Source organism: Geotrypetes seraphini, chromosome 3 (assembly GCF_902459505.1).
Source record: "Geotrypetes seraphini chromosome 3, aGeoSer1.1, whole genome shotgun sequence".
Classification (NCBI taxonomy): domain Eukaryota; kingdom Metazoa; phylum Chordata; class Amphibia; order Gymnophiona; family Dermophiidae; genus Geotrypetes; species Geotrypetes seraphini.
In genome coordinates this window covers 120585806-120605067 of record NC_047086.1, presented here as the reverse complement: position 1 = coordinate 120605067, position 19262 = coordinate 120585806, and the positions used below count along the sequence as shown (strand labels likewise).

Genomic DNA, 19262 nt, shown 5'->3' with positions numbered 1-19262 from the left:
AAGATGGAATAAAATATTTAGGTATTATGATTCAAAAAACATTGGAAGAAACGATGACAGTAAATGAAAAATGTGTGAGCATTACATCTTTCTTGGTGGGGAAGAGTCCAAACTATAAAAATTATGATTATGCCTGTAGTTTGCTACTAAATGAGTATGTTGCCGGTTTATTTTCAAGGGTCCTTTTATAGAAAATTAAATGGTATTCTCACAAAATTTCTTTGGCTAGGTAAAACTGCTAGAATTGCTTTAGTATCTTTGCAAAAATCAATTGTGGTGGGTGGGGTAAATTTTCCAAATTTCTACAGGTACCATCAAGCTTTCATAATGCGGCAGAGTATGTATTGGATCCTTCCTGAAGTCTTGGAACATCTCCCGGATTGGCTTTACTTAGAATGGCAACTCATGTCCCCATTGCAATTGTGTCATGTTTTAAATATCAAGTTACCTAGGATTTATAAGGACAATAGAATTTTATTCTCCACATGGCAAACATTATAATTTATTAATAACCTAATACCTATTCCGATTCATCAATCCACATGTCAGTCCTTATGGTTGAACTCCAAGATTCAAATTGGCGAGTCTAAGATCCTTTGGAAGCATTGGCTGCAGGCGGTTATACGTACACTAGATGATGTGGTATCAAATGGGAAAATGCTTGATTTTTCACGACTGCAACAATCATTCAGTATTTCAAAGTCTCAAGCGTATAAGTGGTTGCAGTTGAAGCAGGCCATTCAGAAGGGGTTCCCTGATTGGCAAAATTTTAAAAATCAGTATAGCTTGCCGGGCCTTTGCTTCCAGATAGATTTGCTAGGGCATCAGGCAGCCAAGTGGTATAAATTAATATCTGAACATTTGAATAAGAAACCTAAAACTAGTCTAAGAGATATTTGGAGCATTGAGACTAAGCAACAGATTTCTGCTACTCAATGGCCATGGATTTGGTCTTGGAGGATGAGATGTACAATGTCAGCATCTATGAGACAGACTTGTTTTTTTTTCTGTTATATAGAATTTTATGGACCCCTGTTCATTTACAGAAGTTAGATAGTTCTAAATCTAATAGATGCTGACTCTGTTATCTTGATATTGGGACACTGGATCATCTATTGTTCTATTGTCCCTTGATACTTAAATTTTGGAGATCTATATTGGGTCAAATTACTATGATATTGGAAGTCCCATTATCTTTGTCGTATGATGTAGTGTTGTTTGGAACATTATTAATGTCCAAGAGCCCAATAACTGCAAATAAGAATAGATTACTGCTCATCCTGACAGGAGTTGCCATACAGCTTATTACGAAAAACTGGAAAAATTGGGACAGGTTAAACTATACCTTTTGGTAGGAATCCTTATGCCAAACTTATAAGTTAGAACGTACAAATTCGTTACAATTGGGACACTAAAAAATTCAAAGAAATTTGGGATCCATTAACAAAATTTTGTTTGACTTGATCATTAGTATTACCCTTTGTTCTCTGTAGGAACATTTTTACACATCCAGGAGGGATGGGTGGGTTGGAGGGTATGGGGGAGGGGGAGATGTGTATTTATTATATTATTTGATTGTTCTGAGTGCTGTTTATTGTGTTAATTGTTTGATAATCTGTTGCACTTTAAGTTGGCTTTTAAAATGAATAAAGAATTGAAAAAAAGAAAAGAAAAAAGTACAGAGAAGGGTGACGAAAATGAAGAAAAGGGATGGGATGACTTCCCTATGACTTGGATTGGCCACTATTCAAAACAGGATACTGGGTATGATGGACTTTCGGTCTGTCCCAGTATGGCAACTTGTATGTTCTTATGTTATATGAACAGCAGCTGAACTTTGATATTTGTAATCTGTATGACTTTTCTTAATGTCCCTGGCATACCTCTAGTTCTGCTTCACTTTACATAGATGAGTTTTGGCCATAAAGTATAACAATTTCTACAACTAAACATAAGAACATAAGAAATGCCTTCATCGAATCAGACCCTTGGTCCATCCAGTCCCGTGACCCACACACGCGGAGGCCCAACTAGGTGCTTCCTAATGAAGACCCAGGTGTTCCCAGATGAGACCTTGTTTACCTGTATCCCTCAATGTGATTTGCAAGGAGGTATGCATCCAACTTGCCCTTGAATCCTATAATGGAGGTCTCTGTCACAACCTCCTCCGGGAGAGCGTTCCAAGCGTCCACCACTCGCTGTGTGAAACAGAACTTCCTGACATTTGTCTTGGGCCTGTCACCTCTCAATTTCAGTACATGACCTCTCGTCCGAGTCACATTTGACAACGTGAATAACGATGCATCTTGCTGGATTTTATCAAATCCTTTTAGTATTTTAAAAGTCTCTATCATATCTCCATGCATTCTTCTCTTCTCAAGGGTGAACAAGCACAGTTTTCTAAGGCGTTCTTTGTAGCTCAAATTTCCCATACCTTTTACTAACTTTGTAGCTCGCCTCTGCACCCTTTCCAGCAGGGGAGTGTGTGGCGCAGTGGTTGAAGCTACAGCCTCAGCACCCTGGGGTTGTGGGTTCAAATCCCGCGCTGCTCCTTGTGATCCTGGGCAAGTCACTTAATCCTCCATAGCCCCAGGTACATTATATAGATTGTGAGCCCACCGGGACAGATAGGGAAAATGCTTGAGTACCTGATTGTAAAACCGCTTAGATAACCTTGATAGGCGGTATATAAAAAACTTGAAAAAACAGGGATATATCCTTTTTTAGGTAGGGAGACCAGTGTTGGATACAATACTCCAGGTGTGGCCTGACCATTGCTCTGTAAAACGGCATTATGACATTAGCCGATCTACTTGTGATTACCTTCTTAATCATGCCCAACATTCTGTTTGCTTTCTTTGCAGCCGCCGCGCATTGTGCCGACGGTTTCAGTGTCCGGTCTATCAGTATCCCCATGTCTCTTTGCTGTTCGCTCTTGCTCAATGTCACACCTAACATCTTATATTCATGTTCCTTGTTCTTCGTGCCTAGGTGCATCACTTTGCATTTTTCTATATTAAACTTCATCTGCCACTTTTCTGCCCATTTCTCTAGCTGGTTCAAATCTCTCTGGAGTTCTTCACTATCCATTTGTGATCCAACTGACCGACATAGTTTCGTGTCATCTGCGAACTTGATTATGTTACTCGTTGTTTCCTCTTTCAATATGCATTCTGCAGGAAAGGGATGTTAAAAAGCACTTATAAAGTCAGTCTCTGATGCTATCTGTATCTCTGCTTTTGAATACTGACTTCAATACATAATCTTTAATCCATTAAATTATTGCAGCTGCATTATCCCCCCCCTTTACGAAACCGCGTTAGGCTTTTTTTTATCACCAGCCACAGTAGTATTAGCTTCGATGCTCATAGGAATTTTATGCAATAAGCCTAACATGGCTTTGTAAAAGAGGGGTATGTCAGAGGGAGAGTTTTTCCTTTTGTCATTAGATACTCAAGGGCATATTCTATAAACAACGCCCTGATTGTAGGTAGTGGTATGCATCCACTGTCTAACCAGCCAATTGGAACGCATGTTTTCTAAAACAACAACCTGAGGCAGGCTGCCTACACTGTAGGCATCTGTTGCAGGTGCAGGGAGGTGCCTAGGGATGCTTAAGCTCACCCAAGGTTGGGCGTGGGTATGGTTTCATATGGAAGTGGCCTTAGGCGAGCTTAAGCGGCACTAGGCATCTTCCTAGGGTTGCGATAGGCACCTAAAATGTAGGCCAGCAAACTAGACGCGGCTGCTTAGCTGATCATGGCAATGAAATCTCCCTGCCATGATCTGCTGAGCGGCCACAGCAGGATGAGACCAAATGATTACTACTACTACTACTACTGCTACTATTTATTATTCTATAGCACTACCAGACACATTCAGCGCTGTACATGACCTTCAACAGAGGACATATACAATATGCTAAAAAGCACAGAAAGAGATTAACAGTTAAGGTTAAGGGGCTGGAGGAGTTGCCGTACAGCGAGAGATTAGAGAAACTGGGCCTCTTCTCTCTCGAAAAGAGGAGATTGAGAGGGGACATGATCAAAACATTCAAGATACTGAAGGGAATAGACTTAGTAGATAAAGACAGGTTGTTCACCCTCTCCAAGGTAGGGAGAACGAGAGGGCACTCTCTAAAATTAAAAGGGGATAAATTCCGTACGAACATAAGGAAGTTCTTCACCCAGAGAGTGGTAGAAAACTGGAACTGTCGTAGGGGAAAACACCCTCCAGGGATTCAAGACAAAGTTGGACAATTCTTGCTCAACTGGAAAATACACAGGTGAGGCTGGGCTCATTTAGAGCACTGGTGTTTGACCTAGTGGCTGCCACGTGAGTGGACTGCTGGGCACGACGGACCACTGACCTGACCCAGCAGCGGCAATTCTTATGTTCTTAAGTGTTATCGTTCTATAAAACAAGTCTGCATTCTCCCTTTATGAACAATCTGGAACCAACTCTTAATACCTACCCACCAATGACAAGAATCCAGCTCATAGCTCCAGTATTTTGGAACATGAGGACAGTGTTGGGAAATCTTATACGGTCTGTATCTCACAAATGATGAGATAGTTTTGATAGGCTGGATGCGAAAATCAATGCCAAGTAGACTTCTATGATCTATGGCCCAGAAATATCAAAGAAAAAAGACAATTAAATTTAATCATAAATTTATAATTTGTGTAACTATAGGGAAGACTGGATGGACTGTTCAGGTCTTAATGTGCTGTCATTTACTATGTTAAAAATAAAAAAACAAAAATTCATCCCTTTCTAAAACCCTCATATAGTCTAGTTTTAGTCTGTTTTCCTTTCCGTCTGTATACACTGTAGGTGGTCTGTGAGCATTATATTCTTGACCGTTCTCTGGTTTATTTTCTTTGCGATTTCAGAGTGTTTTCCAGTTTCATTTTTCTTTTTGGGAAGAGGTGATATCTCAGAATGGTCTGTTTATTAAAAGATGGATATTTCCGGGCCTGAGGGTAAAAACTAATTGCTAGGTTAATTATGATAAGTGTTGGTTTTGATACTGTCAGAACCTATCGTATTTCCTTTTGGGGTTCCCTCTCCACCCAAAAAAATAGAACCAAAACATTTGGTCTTGTTACTCTTCAGAAGTGATTAACATTTTAATTGTATTTATTTTCTTGTGTGCAGGCCATAATAACAAGAGATGACTGATTTTTTAAAATAATATTTTAGGTCAGTCATAGGGCATTCCTTAATTTCTAGTACAGCCATAACAAACAATTTGAAGGTCACAACCCAAGATATTGAGCATATTTTCTTATTTCCAAATTGTCAGAAGCTTTATAAAGATGATAAAAGCTTTGACTTTGCCTTTAAAAGTCAAGCCTTCCTAAGAAGTAAAAGTTTATCTATCCTAAAGGCAGTGAAATTTTGAGAGTAGTTTTTTTAAAATCTGAAGGTTAAGCATATCAAATTAACTTGTATTATTTTTAAGTTTGTAGGTTTTGATATGGTTTTATAAAGAGATCTATCAAATGATGAAGTAAAATCCTTGCTAAGAAGGCCAGCTTCATCATTAGGCACACTGAGGAATTGCCTAGCATAGCAGATTTTAGGGTGGGTGCAGCCAAAACAGAACACCTGGGAAGCAGAAGTAGAGGGCAGACCAGGGACTGGTAAAAAGGAGTAGTTAAATTCATAAACCTTGCACATAATTTATATTCATAAATAGGTCAGCAAAATTGCAGACCTAACTTATGTGTATGAATGGCAACATGGTTGTCCCTTATATTCAGTGATACCCATTAATGGCTGACATTGCTAAAAAGTAAATATACAATTAAAAGCATTGGTGCTAGCACTTAGTGCCATTCTTTAAATGGTGTCTAATTTTTTTTTAGCACTGTTTATAGAATAGCGTTGGCCAAATTTTTCTGGTTCCATTTATAGAACTGGGTCCTTAATACACACTTAAGGATAATACATACACTCACTGTACTAATTCAGAAAGTTAGAAATGTTTTCTGATTCTTAATATTAAATATTATACTTTATTGCACAATCCAGAAGGCTTGCAAAAAGTCACTGAAGCATGAGGTAGACAATTATGTCAAAGGCAAATGACAGAATTACATTTTATTTTATCTGCAATAATTGTTCATTTTTGCTGCATCTTTTTAATCCCATGGATCAAGATTGCATGATCACAAAATCTACCTATACGTATATTAAGACAAAGTCAAAATATATTTCTGTATAGTGTCTAATGCCTATATATTTCTGATGAAAAATGCATTTTCATCTGCTGATTTTACAGATGCTTCCCTTACTTTATCTTGCGCTTCTTAGAATAAGGATTATATATTCTGGTGCCTTGGTTCTTGTTATGCGAGTTTTGGAAGTTATAGCAGACTGGCAGATTTTCTCCAGGTCCTGAGTGAATTTTTCTACAGTTTTGCATTACTTTATGTCTGGTACTGACATAATTTATGTTATTGATATTGTATTAGAAGCAAATATTTTTTTGAACAGCATGTCTTATGGGGAAATGCCCTGGCTCTGCTCTATACCTAATGTTGGGGGAGAGGCCAAGCGGTTCTGTGAATGCAGAATATATGTCTGAAGTTAATACTGTATGGAGAAAGCATATCTATACTTTCAGAGCTGTGACTCATTGGGAGTTGAAGAGAGCAACCTTTTATTGTAATCCTACTACCTACTCCCTACCCTCAGATGCTCAGTGCAGTACTGCTGTCCTCAATGTTGGGAGTGGGACAGGGTGGAGAAAGGGGCAGATCAGTGGTAGAGCAGGGCATTGGCTGGTGCTGTGTTTTTGCAGCATAAAAACTTGGCAAATCTTAGTGTACCATTCACATAGCTGGCAAGAATCTCCAAGCCCCAAAAGCTGAAGACATCTACAGTCCACCCCCCCCTAATAAAAAAAAACTGTGGCAGTGGCTCTGCTCCAAACTGCTGACACTTTCACCAGAACTAGTCAGTTCATGCAGGAGTCCTAATCATTACCTGGGGTGTTGGTGCCAGTGGCTCAGAGCACTGCGTTTGAAAGCTGCACCTTTCTAAACATGGGTTGGTGGGTTGTGGATGTCTTCAGCTAGAAGAATTAGGGATTTTTGTTAACTAAGCTATTTACCCCCTCCCCTCTTTTACTAAACCACGGTAGAGGTTTCTACCATGGCCCAGAGTGCTAAATGCTCTGACGCTGCTATGAGGGTCAGAACAGCATCAGAGAATGTAGCGCTCTGAGCCGCGGTAGAAACTTATACCACAGAATAGTAGAAGAGGACCTTAATTTTTAAAGTGTTTTTTTTTGGGGGGGGGAGGTGAGGTGGGGAGGAAATGCATGTCTAATCTAATCTAGTCTTCAGTTTATATACCGGGTCATCTCCCATCGGAGTTCGACTCAGTTTTGAGGATGAATTAGAGAAGAATCAGGAATAAGACCTGCATGAAAATGTAGGCAGAAGATGACGCAAGCATAAGACCTGCATATATTGTAGGCGAAGACCCCTGTGAAACCCCAAATAGTTATATTTCTAAGAGAGACATTATGCATATGAATTCAGACTTCTAAGTAGTCATTTTCCTCTCTGTCAACAAAAGAGAAAGAGATTCACCTTTGCTCCAGAAACCAGCAGTCAGATCGCCTGACTTGGCATCATTTTTTGGGACATGATATGATGTTCTCCTAAGAAGCACTAGCAAGGACAGTGTAACTCAGGAAGGTGGGTCTCTGTTCTCCGGAGTTATTAGTCTTAGTATTGGAAATGCATTTGTCAGGGAAATATAGAAAGGTCAATTTTGGCACCAGGTGACATCACGTTTCAGTATGGCTCTATGATAAGTGTATAGACCATCCATCCAATACAAATGACATATGTGACAACCAATGAGAAGTGAGTAACTAGGAGGTACCCTAGTCTACTGATATAATGTATATAAGGGACATGCTGGATGGCATAAGGGAGAGAAGGGAGAGAGGAGTTAGACCCAAAAGAACATCAGATTGCTATTTCGTATGTATGCTATCCTTTGTAGCCAATATACTGTACTTTGCTATTTCATGTGAGTTGCCTTATGCTTATTACCTATCTCATTGTAACTGTCACTGTCACGAGGTCTTTTATTATGGACTGATGATAAGATATCGCAGCCAGTCTTATCAGTTTATACCCAACCTACCCACTGGCTCACCCGAAAATTGTCTTCTGGCTACACCAGGGGTCATTATACAAGTAAGCTTGTTTTTGACCACTTGAGCTAGATTCTATAAAGAAAAGTAGGCAGCTATGTTTCTTTATAAAATATACTTGAAATAGGTGCCATAACCAGCACCTTTAACAGGCATCCTTTATAGAATTTCCCTCTATCTCTTTAACATGCCAATTAGTTTTATTGTTTATTGAAAACTTCTATATCACTACTAATGACTGGGGAGTCGATACAGAGCAGTTTACATGCACTTCTGCTATTACAATCGTTGAGCTTCTGTAATGGGGTTACAATACAGAGCTTCTGTAGTGATATTATAATACATTTGCATATCTTTTACATTCAGTCTTTTTCACTGTATATACAGAGTTTGCATGCTATATCTTCACCCTATATATACACTTTAATACACTCATCCCACGTGTCTCACGCAAAGTACTAGTAATGTGTCATGTGTTTACACACATCCTGGTAAATCTAGTTTCCTGTCATGTTCCTAGGGAGGAGATATGGCCAATAATTCTTGTATCGAACAGCCAATGCAGCTTACCCCCCTCCCCCATAGTTCAGTCCACAATAATCAATGAATTCAATGGTGCTAACAGCCTCAACTGATTCTGACCCAGACATTCAAATTAGAGAATGACACGGGGAAAAAATCTGTCCCCGTCACCACCCCGTCACCGGCCCACCATCCTCTGCACCGCCCCGTCACCGCCGTTCCCTTCACCGCCCCGTCACCGTCACCGCCATCCCTTTCACCGCCCCGTCACCGCCACTGCCATCCCATTCACCGCCCCGTCACCGTCCCCGCTGCATCCTTTTCCCTTTCACTCCCTCCTTACAGTCTGAGCCGGGAACACGGGCGATCGCACGGTCCTCGCAGCCCCCACCCGCCTGCCCAATCGATCCTAGTGTTTAGCCAGCTCTCTCCCTTCTCCTCACCTTAATTTGCAGGCTTTCTTTTTCGGCGACCTGCACGCTTTCCCAAAGAGCCGCACACGCGCGGCTGCTCAGTGTTCAATCTTCTGCTCTGCTGCAACTTCCTGTTTCCGGTTGCGTCAGAGCAGAAGATCGAAACTGAGCAGCAGCGGGTGTGCGGCTCTCTGATAGCGTGCGGGTCGCCGAAAAAGAAAATCTACAAACTAAGGTGAGGAGAAGGGAGAGAGCTGGCTAAACACTAGAATCGATTGGGCAGGCGGGTGTGAGCTGCGGGGACCGCGCGATCCTTCATGCCTCACTGCGGGGACAAGACCCATTCACCGCCCCGCGGGCGGTGAATGGCCTTGTCCCCGTCGCCGCAGCGACTGCTAGTTTTCTTCCCCGTTTTCGGCGGGTGACCCGCGGCTAAAATGCGGTGGCCGCGGGTAAACCGCCACCGTGTCATTCTCTAATTCAAATGTCAGGCCATATCTGGTCCTGGAAGTTATCTGAATGCCAGATATTTAGACCAGTGTGTGGATAATTGCCTGCATAGAGTCAGGACCACAGACCTCATTTTATCCATGCATTTACTCGGTTAGCAGTCTGAAAATCGCCACTAATCAGGTACGTCCCTGCTTTGCCCCGACTCCCTGTTCCAGACTGCCCTGGCTCTAACCAGATATTGTCAGTTATATGCTGCCAGCAGAATTTAACTGGGTTGGAATATAACCCAGTTAAATTCTGCTGAATGTCTACTCTTAGTAAATGGGGGGTTTAACCGTACTCTAAACCAGAAATGGTGAAAGGAAATTTGCAGAGGTCAAAAACCAATATGCCAAGCTATATATTAACATAATGTCTTCATGGTACCATTATGATTTTAATTGGTTTGCCTTTTAAATCTAAGTAGACAAAGGTAGTCTGCTTATAATGCTTAAAAAAATAAGCCATGAGAAGCAGAGCAGTTTTGTCCGCCGGCAATTTTTTCCTTCTCATTATGTAAAAGCATTAAAACTATAACTTGAAATAGCACCTATTACTATTCTCTATCTCCATAAAGCAAGGGCTGGCCTTTTCTATGCATAATACTCCGTAGCATTAGTCTCCTGCTTTATTGAAGATGTACAGGATTGGAACTGTTCATATTTTTAGCACTTCAGAATCGAGTGAAAAAAAGAAAGTAAGTAAGAGATTCTTCATTGTATTTACAACAGTTGATAAAGCAAACAGTCTCTGATATTTTGAGATGCTGGGATATTGTTTGCTTGATTGCTGGAAAAGAACCAGATTGATAATTATAATTTATACATCTTACACCTGATCAAATGTAGCCAGGTTATGTGTTACAGACGTTGGGTCATTTTGACCTTCCAACCCCCAAAAGTTGTTGACATATTCATAAACATAAAAAGAGGTCAAACTGAGTTTCTTAGGAATACATCCCAAAAAACATTTTAAAAATAGGTTTGATCCTACTTGATATAAAGGATGTCAGTCAACATTTAATCTAGACTAATTCTCTCAGTTAAGCAATAGACATCCACCAATATTTGCAGCTGCCCTGGAGTCTTTATAAGTAGATGCTGAAGAAACAGGAATGTATTGTGTTAAGCTTCAGCTTTATAGCCTTCAATCTGTATCAGCATAGGGTACCTTTAGAGAGTGACACAGGGACACATTTTCCCCGCCCCCCCCCCCGCGGGAACTCCTTTTCCCATCCTGTCCCAGCGAGTTCTTTTCCTGTCCTTGCCCCATATCTGCAAGCTCTGTCCTCATCTGCACAAGCCTCAAACACTTTAAAATCATAAGTGTCCGAGGCTTGTGCAGTTACGGCAGAGCTTATTGGAATGGGATGGGATAGCGACAAAACTCACAGGGACAGGATGGAGAAATTGAGTTCCTGCAGGGACAGGGAAAAATGTGTCCCTGTATCATTCTCTGCCTTTATACTAATTAAATAAAACATTGTCATATCTATTCAAGGAATATGATCATGATGGTATGCTGTGAAGAAAATATTAGGATTGCTAGTTCTATTTAAAAGAGATAATTTGTAGTATTAGACTACTTAGAGGGGCATTTTTGATATGACATCTAAGTCCAAATTGGGACATTTTGCTGAAAATGTCTCAAAGTCTAGCTTACAGCCATAATTGATCTAGAAAAACATCTAAATTTCTGGTTCAGCCATAGGAACATCTGTCTAGCAACATCTGTCTGATATTTCTAATGAACTGGCCATACAGACATCCCAGCCTAATAGTCTAATCTAATCTAATCTAATCTAATCCTTAGGTTTGTATACCGCATCATCTCCATGTTCGTAGAGCTCGACGCGGTTTACAGTAGGAGAAATAGGAAGGAACTACAACAGAGGGTTAGAGGAAGAATTGTGAAGAAAATTTAGAGGACTTGGGATGCCAAGATATAAGAGTTTCCTTGATTCCTAAGTTGGAGGGAGACTTACATTTTTTGAGAAAAGCCAGGTTTTCAGATGTTTGCGGAAAACTTGGAGAGAGCTCAAGTTCCGAAGAGGGGAAGTAAGGTTGTTCCAGAGCTCAGTGATTTTGAACTGGAGGGAGGTCCCTAGCTTTCCTGTGTGGGAAATGCCTTTTAGCGAGGGGAAGGATAGTTTTAATTTGTGGGAGGATCTGGTGGTATTAGGGTTTGAGGAATTCCAAGAAAGAGGGATAAAAGGAGGGAGGATACCATATAGGATTTTGAAAGTTAAACAGGCGCATTTATAGTGGACCCTGGTGATTATCGGAAGCCAGTGGAGCTTGGCCAGGAGCGGGGAGACATGGTCAAATTTACTTTTAGCGAAGATGAGCTTCGCCGCGGCATTCTGAATCCGTTGGAGTCTGTGGAGGTTTTTCTTAGTTAGGCTTAAGTAGATAGAGTTGCAATAGTCCAATCTGGAGAGGATGATGGATTGGACAAGGAGGGTAAAATGTTTTTGATGGAAGCAGGATCTAACTTTCCTCAGCATGTGAAGGCTGAAAAAGCATTTTTTTACCAAGGATTGGAGGTGGTCATTGAAGGACAATGTGGAATCAATGATGATGCCCAAGACCTTGCTCGAGAACTCAAGCTGCAGAGAGGAGCCAGAGGGTAGTGGGATGGAGGTGGGTAGGTGATCTAGTTTTGGACCAAGCCAAAGAAGTCTTGTTTTGGACTCCTTCAATTTCATTTGCACAGTGTGGGCCCAGGATTGTAGGTTCATTATACAAGAGGATATGTTCTTAGACAGTCATTAGAATGTCAGTGAAATTGGCTTTATATAAAGGGACACAGGTAAAATTAACGCCTAAATCCTTTCATATTATATGGTAAGCCCTCTAGGAACAACCTATTATACCTTCTATACCTACTATACCTTCAGGCTTACAGGTCACTTATATATTTAAGTACAGGGGTATGTCTATGTTCTGGGAGGGCTCATGTATTTGTATTGAAATGAAAGTGTTATAATGGAAACTAAACCTGGGTCCCATTGCTCACTGTCTTAGAAAAGAAGATAACCTGAGCAACTTTAAATCTAATCTTAAGACTTTTTTGTTTAAGGATGCTTTTGCTATTTAATTTCTCCTCCTCAATTTTCTTTTCAATTTTTTTCTTCTTCTCCTTCTTTTTTCTTTCCAGTTTCTCCTCTGTGCAGACATTTTTCCCATTCTTTTTATTTTTAAGTAAATGAGCAGAATCACCCAGGGATGTGCCCTGTATAATTATATATTCCCCTCTGTGAATAGATGTCTATGGGGACCTATCCCTAAATGAGTATTCTAGTAGTACCATGAGACTAGCCCTTAGGGTCAGAGGCATCATTTAGATCCCAGGTTGGCAGTAAGTGCAGGGGTGACAGTGCCCTATAGCTAACCATGCTTTAACTCCAAGTTGCTGTCCTTCATATCCCAGCCTTTGACTCAGCAAATGAGCATGCAGCATGTGTCACAGCTACTCAGTAAAAGCTATCATATGCTAAGTCACATAATAAGTTGAGTCGAGTCTCATTCATTTGAAAGGAAGCTGCTACAATAATTTTGAAGATAAGTGTGAGAAGTTTTTTATATACATAAGCTGACTACATGAAAGTATATTTTTTTATTATAACATTTTATTGAAAATTTTACAAATATACAAAAATGAACAAAGAACTGCATACATCAAATCATAAAGTCATATATAATAGTCATGTGATATTAACATTTTAAATCCTTATAAAACTTGTCAAGAGGAACCCAAATCCTAATAAAACTGGCAATGTTTATTTTGTTTGAGTGCTATAATTTCCTCGTATTTCCTTATAGCACATAGGTGATTCCACTATTCATGAAAGTTAAGTTTAGAGTTATCCTTCCAATTACAGATGATATGGTGGATGGCTAATGTAATCATAAAGTTGAAGATTTTTTTGAGTGATGATAGTAATGAGATATCTGGGTTTGAGGAATGCAGTATGATAGAATTATAAGGCAGAGGTATCTTATTTTTTATATCTATTATGGAAATAATTCTTTACCAAACACCCAACCAATTTGTTTGCAAATTAGGGCATGAATAAAGGAGGTGCAAGAGAGTCCCAGGCTGCTGAGTGCATGACCAGCACAAATCTGAAGATTGATATAACACCCTTGCAATCTTAGTAGGGGTCCAATAAACTCTATGTGAAATAAAGTAGGTAGATTGACAAATGGCTGCCGACCTAGTAGGCCTTGCTGAATATGTCCAAAACGACTCCCATTCTATTTCTACAGGATTTACATTTAGATCTTCTGACCACATGTCATCTTCTGACCACATGTCAAAGGAAACATCTTTCTCCCCATTTGTTTCTCTTAGGATTTTATAAAGTTTAGATGCTTCCCCCCCAACATTAGAGATCCTATAATCTTAGCAAAACTAGAAGATTCCTGTGACTCCTGATATAAAGACAATAAAGAGTTAAGAATTACTGAAATGAATATAATGAAAGTATAATCTAACTAATGAAATACTTTTTTCAAGCTGAATAAGATAAAGTGAGACCAGTGCCGATTAGATACTTACTTCCCTAATAGGCTCAAGATTTCATTGCTGATAGGGATTTATCACTGAGGTCTCTGAAAATCTATATGAATAATAAGTTTGAAGTAGGAATTGAGAGTGTGGCTTGCTTATAGTACTCAACTTCTAAACATTTTAGAGAAGAGCCAGTTGGAGTGGTATATTTCAGAGATATGCATATAATATAGTATTCTCTAAGTTATACGTGAAACTTTGTGCATTGCCTATTCTCTGCCCAGACTCTATGTATATGTATCCCCTAATTTCAAACTACACACTATCAGAGATATGTGTGTAGTTATAGAATAGTACTTAAGCGCATATCTGGCATGCATGTGTAAATGTGTGCACATTTACATATATGCTAGTATTATAAACATTTACATGCATGCATAAAAGTTAGCACATAGAAAGTTACCTCTGAATAAAGGGAGAGACATCTGTTTGCCTATTTGCATGTGTGTTTGTGTGTGTGTGTGTGTGTGTGATTTCTTTCTAAAGAGGTGTCCCCGGATGCATCTGTAGTCGGGACAACAGAACGAGGCTAATACAAACTGGGACCTGGTCATTTCAGGCGTGGCAAATGAAGAATCAAAAGAAGAGAATAGTTTTAATTGATAAATTATGACAACAATGATATTCTAAATCTCATAGGATGCATATTCAATTTTGATGTTGTTTCAGGAGGCAAACTGCTCTTCGTTGGACCTGGGCCCATTTATTTACATGCCCATTATATATTAATATCAGATGGTGGCAAACTCCAGGTGGGATCCTCACTTCAGCCTTTTCTTGGAAAAGCACAAATCCACCTCTATGGAAGTTCCCATTCTGTGCCCTTTTATCGATATGGAGTTAAATTTATAGCTGTGAGGAATGCAACTCTGTCCCTCCATGGTAAGCTCATTAACAAGTATTAACACTCTGTTTACTACTTTATATAATTGTTTAATAGTTTTTTATAAAGCTGTATATTCTCATGTTAAGAAGGTAACACTAGCTACCAGTTAATTACAGGGTATAAGAGTATATAAGATATTGTGGGGCATAGCCCTGGAATTGTTGATGAAAAGGTCAGAATCGATAAGACATAGGGCTCCTTTTACTAAGCCGCATTAGGAATAATGCGTACTAAAATGCCGCGCACGCTAGACGCTAACACCAGCATTGAGCTGGCATTAGTTCTAGCCAAGTAGCGTGGGTTTAGCGCACGCTAAAATGCTGCATGCACTAAAAATGCTAACACAGCTTAGTAAAAGGAGCCCATAGTTGGAGAGTAAGATATGTGATGAGTATAGGCTAGATCATCTAAGGATTAGTATTGTAGACTGATGATAACAGAAGAAAAACAGCATGTTATCTGTATCAGTTGATATGAAAATTTAATGTATAGTAATTATCTCAAGTTTTGTTTAAAAAACCAAAAAAACAAAAGGACACTGGAGGACGACAACCTTGAGGTCAGAGAATATTCTAAAAAATTAAAATCTGTACCTACTGATTTACCAAAGCTGTCATTTCTAATATCAGATTGTTTTATATATGGAGGGGCATAATCGAAAGGAACGTCTAAGTCCGTTTTCATCTAAGCCACAAGTCGTCCAAAGTAAAAAAACAGCCTAGGACACATTTTCGAAAAATACATCCAAAATTTTTTTTTGTTTCGAAAATCGTCTTAACTATACGTCCTGCTGATCTGATCGTCCAAACCGCTAAATCGTCTATCTTTATACCACATTTTCGTCCAACTTTTTGTCCAAGTCAAAAGTGCCTAGAACAAGCCCTGTTGGATGTGGGAGGGGTCTGCAAAGTGATGGACTGTACACCCAGACATGCCACCTAAATAGTGGGATACCTTACAGGGCACTGCTGTGAACTTCACAAAAAGGGTGCCATGTCTTCTCCTTACTACAGCTCCCTTATAGGTCATGGTGAGCCCCCCAAACCACATCCAGAATCCCCTAGACCCACTTATCTACCACCCTAATAGCCCTTATGGCTGCAGGAGCCACTTATATGCCAGTAAAAAAGGGTTTTGGGGGTGTATAGAGGAGTGCACATGTTTAAGTATCAATGCAGTGATTACAGGGGCTTATGGGCATGGGTCCTCCTCTCCATGAGTCCCTAACCCACCCCCAAGACGACTTAAGCCGCCTCTGTGCTGGACGACTAGGCTTTCCTATGCCAGGCTGCCAGGTGATGATGGTCTGGAGACTGAATTTTAAAGGTGTGATTACAATTTTTATGGGGTTGGGGGGGTCAGTGATCACTGGGGTAGTGTTTGGGTGTCTGTATTATGTGTTTGCAGTGCTTATCTGATGACTTTAGGTGAAGTTTTGTGACTTAGACCATGTTTTAAATGGTCTAAGTCACATCGTCCAAGTTCCGTCTAGGCTTTGTTGTAAAAGTTTCAGTTATACATGCTGTACGACTAAGTCTAAGCCTGCCCACATCCCGCCCAAAGTTCTTAGAATCTAATGGATTTCAAGATCCGAGGCAGCATGGGTTTAATAAAGGTAAATCATGCCAAATGAATCTGATTGAATTCTTTGACTGGGTGACCAGAGAATTGGTTCAAGGATGTGCGCTAGATGTAATTTACTTTGATTTCCTCAAAGCTTTTGACACGGTTCCTCATAAGAGGCTCTTAAACAAACTTCATGGACTGAAGTTAGGGCCCAAAGTAGTGAACTGGATTAGAAGCTGGTTGACAGACAGACGCCAGAGGGTGGTGGTTAATGGAATTCGCACGGAGGAGGGAAAGGTGAGCAGTGGAGTGCCGGAACCGATTTTGTTCAATATGTTTGTGAGCAACATTGCTGAAGGATTAGAAGGTAAGGTTAGCTTCTTTGTGGATGATACCAAGATTTTTAAGAGTGGACACCCCGGAGGAAGTGCAAAACATGAAAAATGATCTGCAAAGTTAGAAGAATGGTCCAACATCTGGCAACTAAAATTCAATGCGAAGAGGTGCAGCATGATGCATTTGGGGGTAGAAATCCGAGGGAACCGTATGTGGCTTTTATTTGTTGCATGAAACATTTATAGAATTCTGATGCTATTAATACTACCTATCAGTAGAATAAAGCAATATTACTAAAATATTACTTTTGTTTACACTATTTAAACACCTCTGCTTTATTCAAATATCTATGACAGGGAGACAATAAAAAGAAACCCACATTCACATAATTTGTACAAGATTAATCAAATTGTCTCATAAGCATTGCTTTAAATGGGTAAGGCAAAGTCTCAGTGCATGGCTACAATTAAGCATCATTGAAACCATTTGTGTAATCTATGATTTAACACTGAACTTAGTGAAAGACCCTGGAAAATTAGATTGGACAGACAGCACACATTTTCTGGTATCATATTGCTTAACATCAAAAAGAACATTTTGTGCTGGTTCTAATTTAACACCAGCTTGGTCCATGCTATAGAACAAATTGGAGTGTTTGTCAATGTTATTCTTTATCACTCGATCACAGTCTGAAATCATTAAACAAACAGACTTTGAAATTTCCAGCCATCTCACAGAGAGAACAGTGCACAAATTAATTTTTTTTTTTTTTTTTATCTGAATTGCTGAAAATATTCCACAGCTACGGTTGAGTTCAGATCCTCTACTAAGCACTGTCATTGCTATCTTTGATATGTTAATATGACTAAGAAGACCCAAGCTTACCTGTGAGTGGCAGCCGGGTGCTCGGGTGGTCATAGTGTTTTGGGAAATTTCATTGTTGCCTTTGGCTTTAACCTGCTTGGCTGCCAGTCAGTGCACACCACCCATAAACTGCCTGCCAATCTTGTGTCAGTTTGGAAGAGAGTCGCAGTCAGCCAGGGTGCCTTGTGCTTTTTGACAATATAATTATGGCCCCTGCCACCGTGTTGGGAGGCTGAACAAAAAGAGTTTTATTGATTGTTCAAAAGGGAGATATATCAATGTCTTTAATCAGGTTCACAGGGTTTCACTGGAAAAGCAGTCTGAGAGTTTCTTAAGAGAAATCCAACTTTATGGGCCTTGCCTATTCCTACTTCTTGATTTTTTTCTTTTTTAGTAAAATACATTAGAAATTGCAATTACTAACTGATCAAGATCAGCTATGACAATCTAATTCAGTCCTGTGGTTTTTTTTGTTTTTTGTCAACAATTCAGTGGTTAAATGTGTAAGAACATAAGAGTCACCATACTGGGTCAGACTGAAGGTCCATCGAGCCCAGTATCCTGTTTCCAACAGTGGCTAACCCAGGTCCCAAGTACCTAGCTAGATCCCAAGTAGTAAAACAGATTTCATGCTGCTTATCCTAGTAATAAGCAGTGGATTTCCCCAAGTCATCTCAATAAAGGCTTATGAACTGTTTTAAGAAATTATCCAAACCTTTTTTAAACCCTGCTAAGCTAACTTTTCGCCACATTCTCTAGCAATGAATTCCAGAGATTAATTACACATTGAATGAAGAAATATTTTCTTTGATTTTGTTTTAAAATCTACTACTTAGTAGCTTCATCGCATGCTCCCTAGTCCTAGTATTTTTGGAAAGAATAAGCAAGCGAATCGCATCTACCCTTCCACTCCACTCAGTATTTTATAGACCTTTATCATTTCTCCTCTGAGCCATCTCTTCTCCAAGCTGAAGAGCTCTAGCTGCTTTAAGGCTCCTTTTACAAAGGTGTGCTATGCGTTTTAGCATGTGCTAATCACACGCTAAATGCTAATGCGTGCTTGTTAGTCTATGGACTCATTAGCGGTTAGCGCGCATGTATATTTAGCGCACGCTAAAACACAGCGCACCTTAGTAACACAGGAGGTTAGTCTTTCATCATAGGGAAATTGCCCCATCCCTTTTAAAAGAACCAGGTCTACTGATCATCCTGCCATAACTGATCTTGGTGCACGCAGGTAAACAATTGTCAGACCTGATGTTCCCTGTCCGCCTAATAAACAATAAATCATTTTCATAATTGAATAAGGGAGGGGATATTGTTTTATAATATGAGGACCAATTGTAAGATTTCAAGTGTATTTGAAAGTTAAATTGATAAATGCAATTATTGTACTTGTTTTAAGATTTGAAATGAATAAAGATTT

At 39.7% G+C, this 19262-nt stretch overlaps 1 protein-coding gene across 13 annotated transcripts in view; it reads left to right on the top strand.

Annotated features, from left to right (window-relative positions):
- PKHD1 (PKHD1 ciliary IPT domain containing fibrocystin/polyductin) overlaps positions 1-19262 on the top strand; it is an 800857-nt gene that overhangs the window by 415460 nt on the left and 366135 nt on the right. For all 13 annotated transcript variants that reach the window (XR_004538726.1, XR_004538727.1, XM_033936724.1 and 10 more), the window contains one exon: positions 14854-15066. Coding sequence is in view for 11 of the 13 variants with exons in the window: in XM_033936724.1 (XP_033792615.1) it covers positions 14854-15066 (213 nt within the window). In the remaining 2 variants the exon portion in view is untranslated. The remainder of the gene's footprint in view (positions 1-14853; positions 15067-19262) is intronic.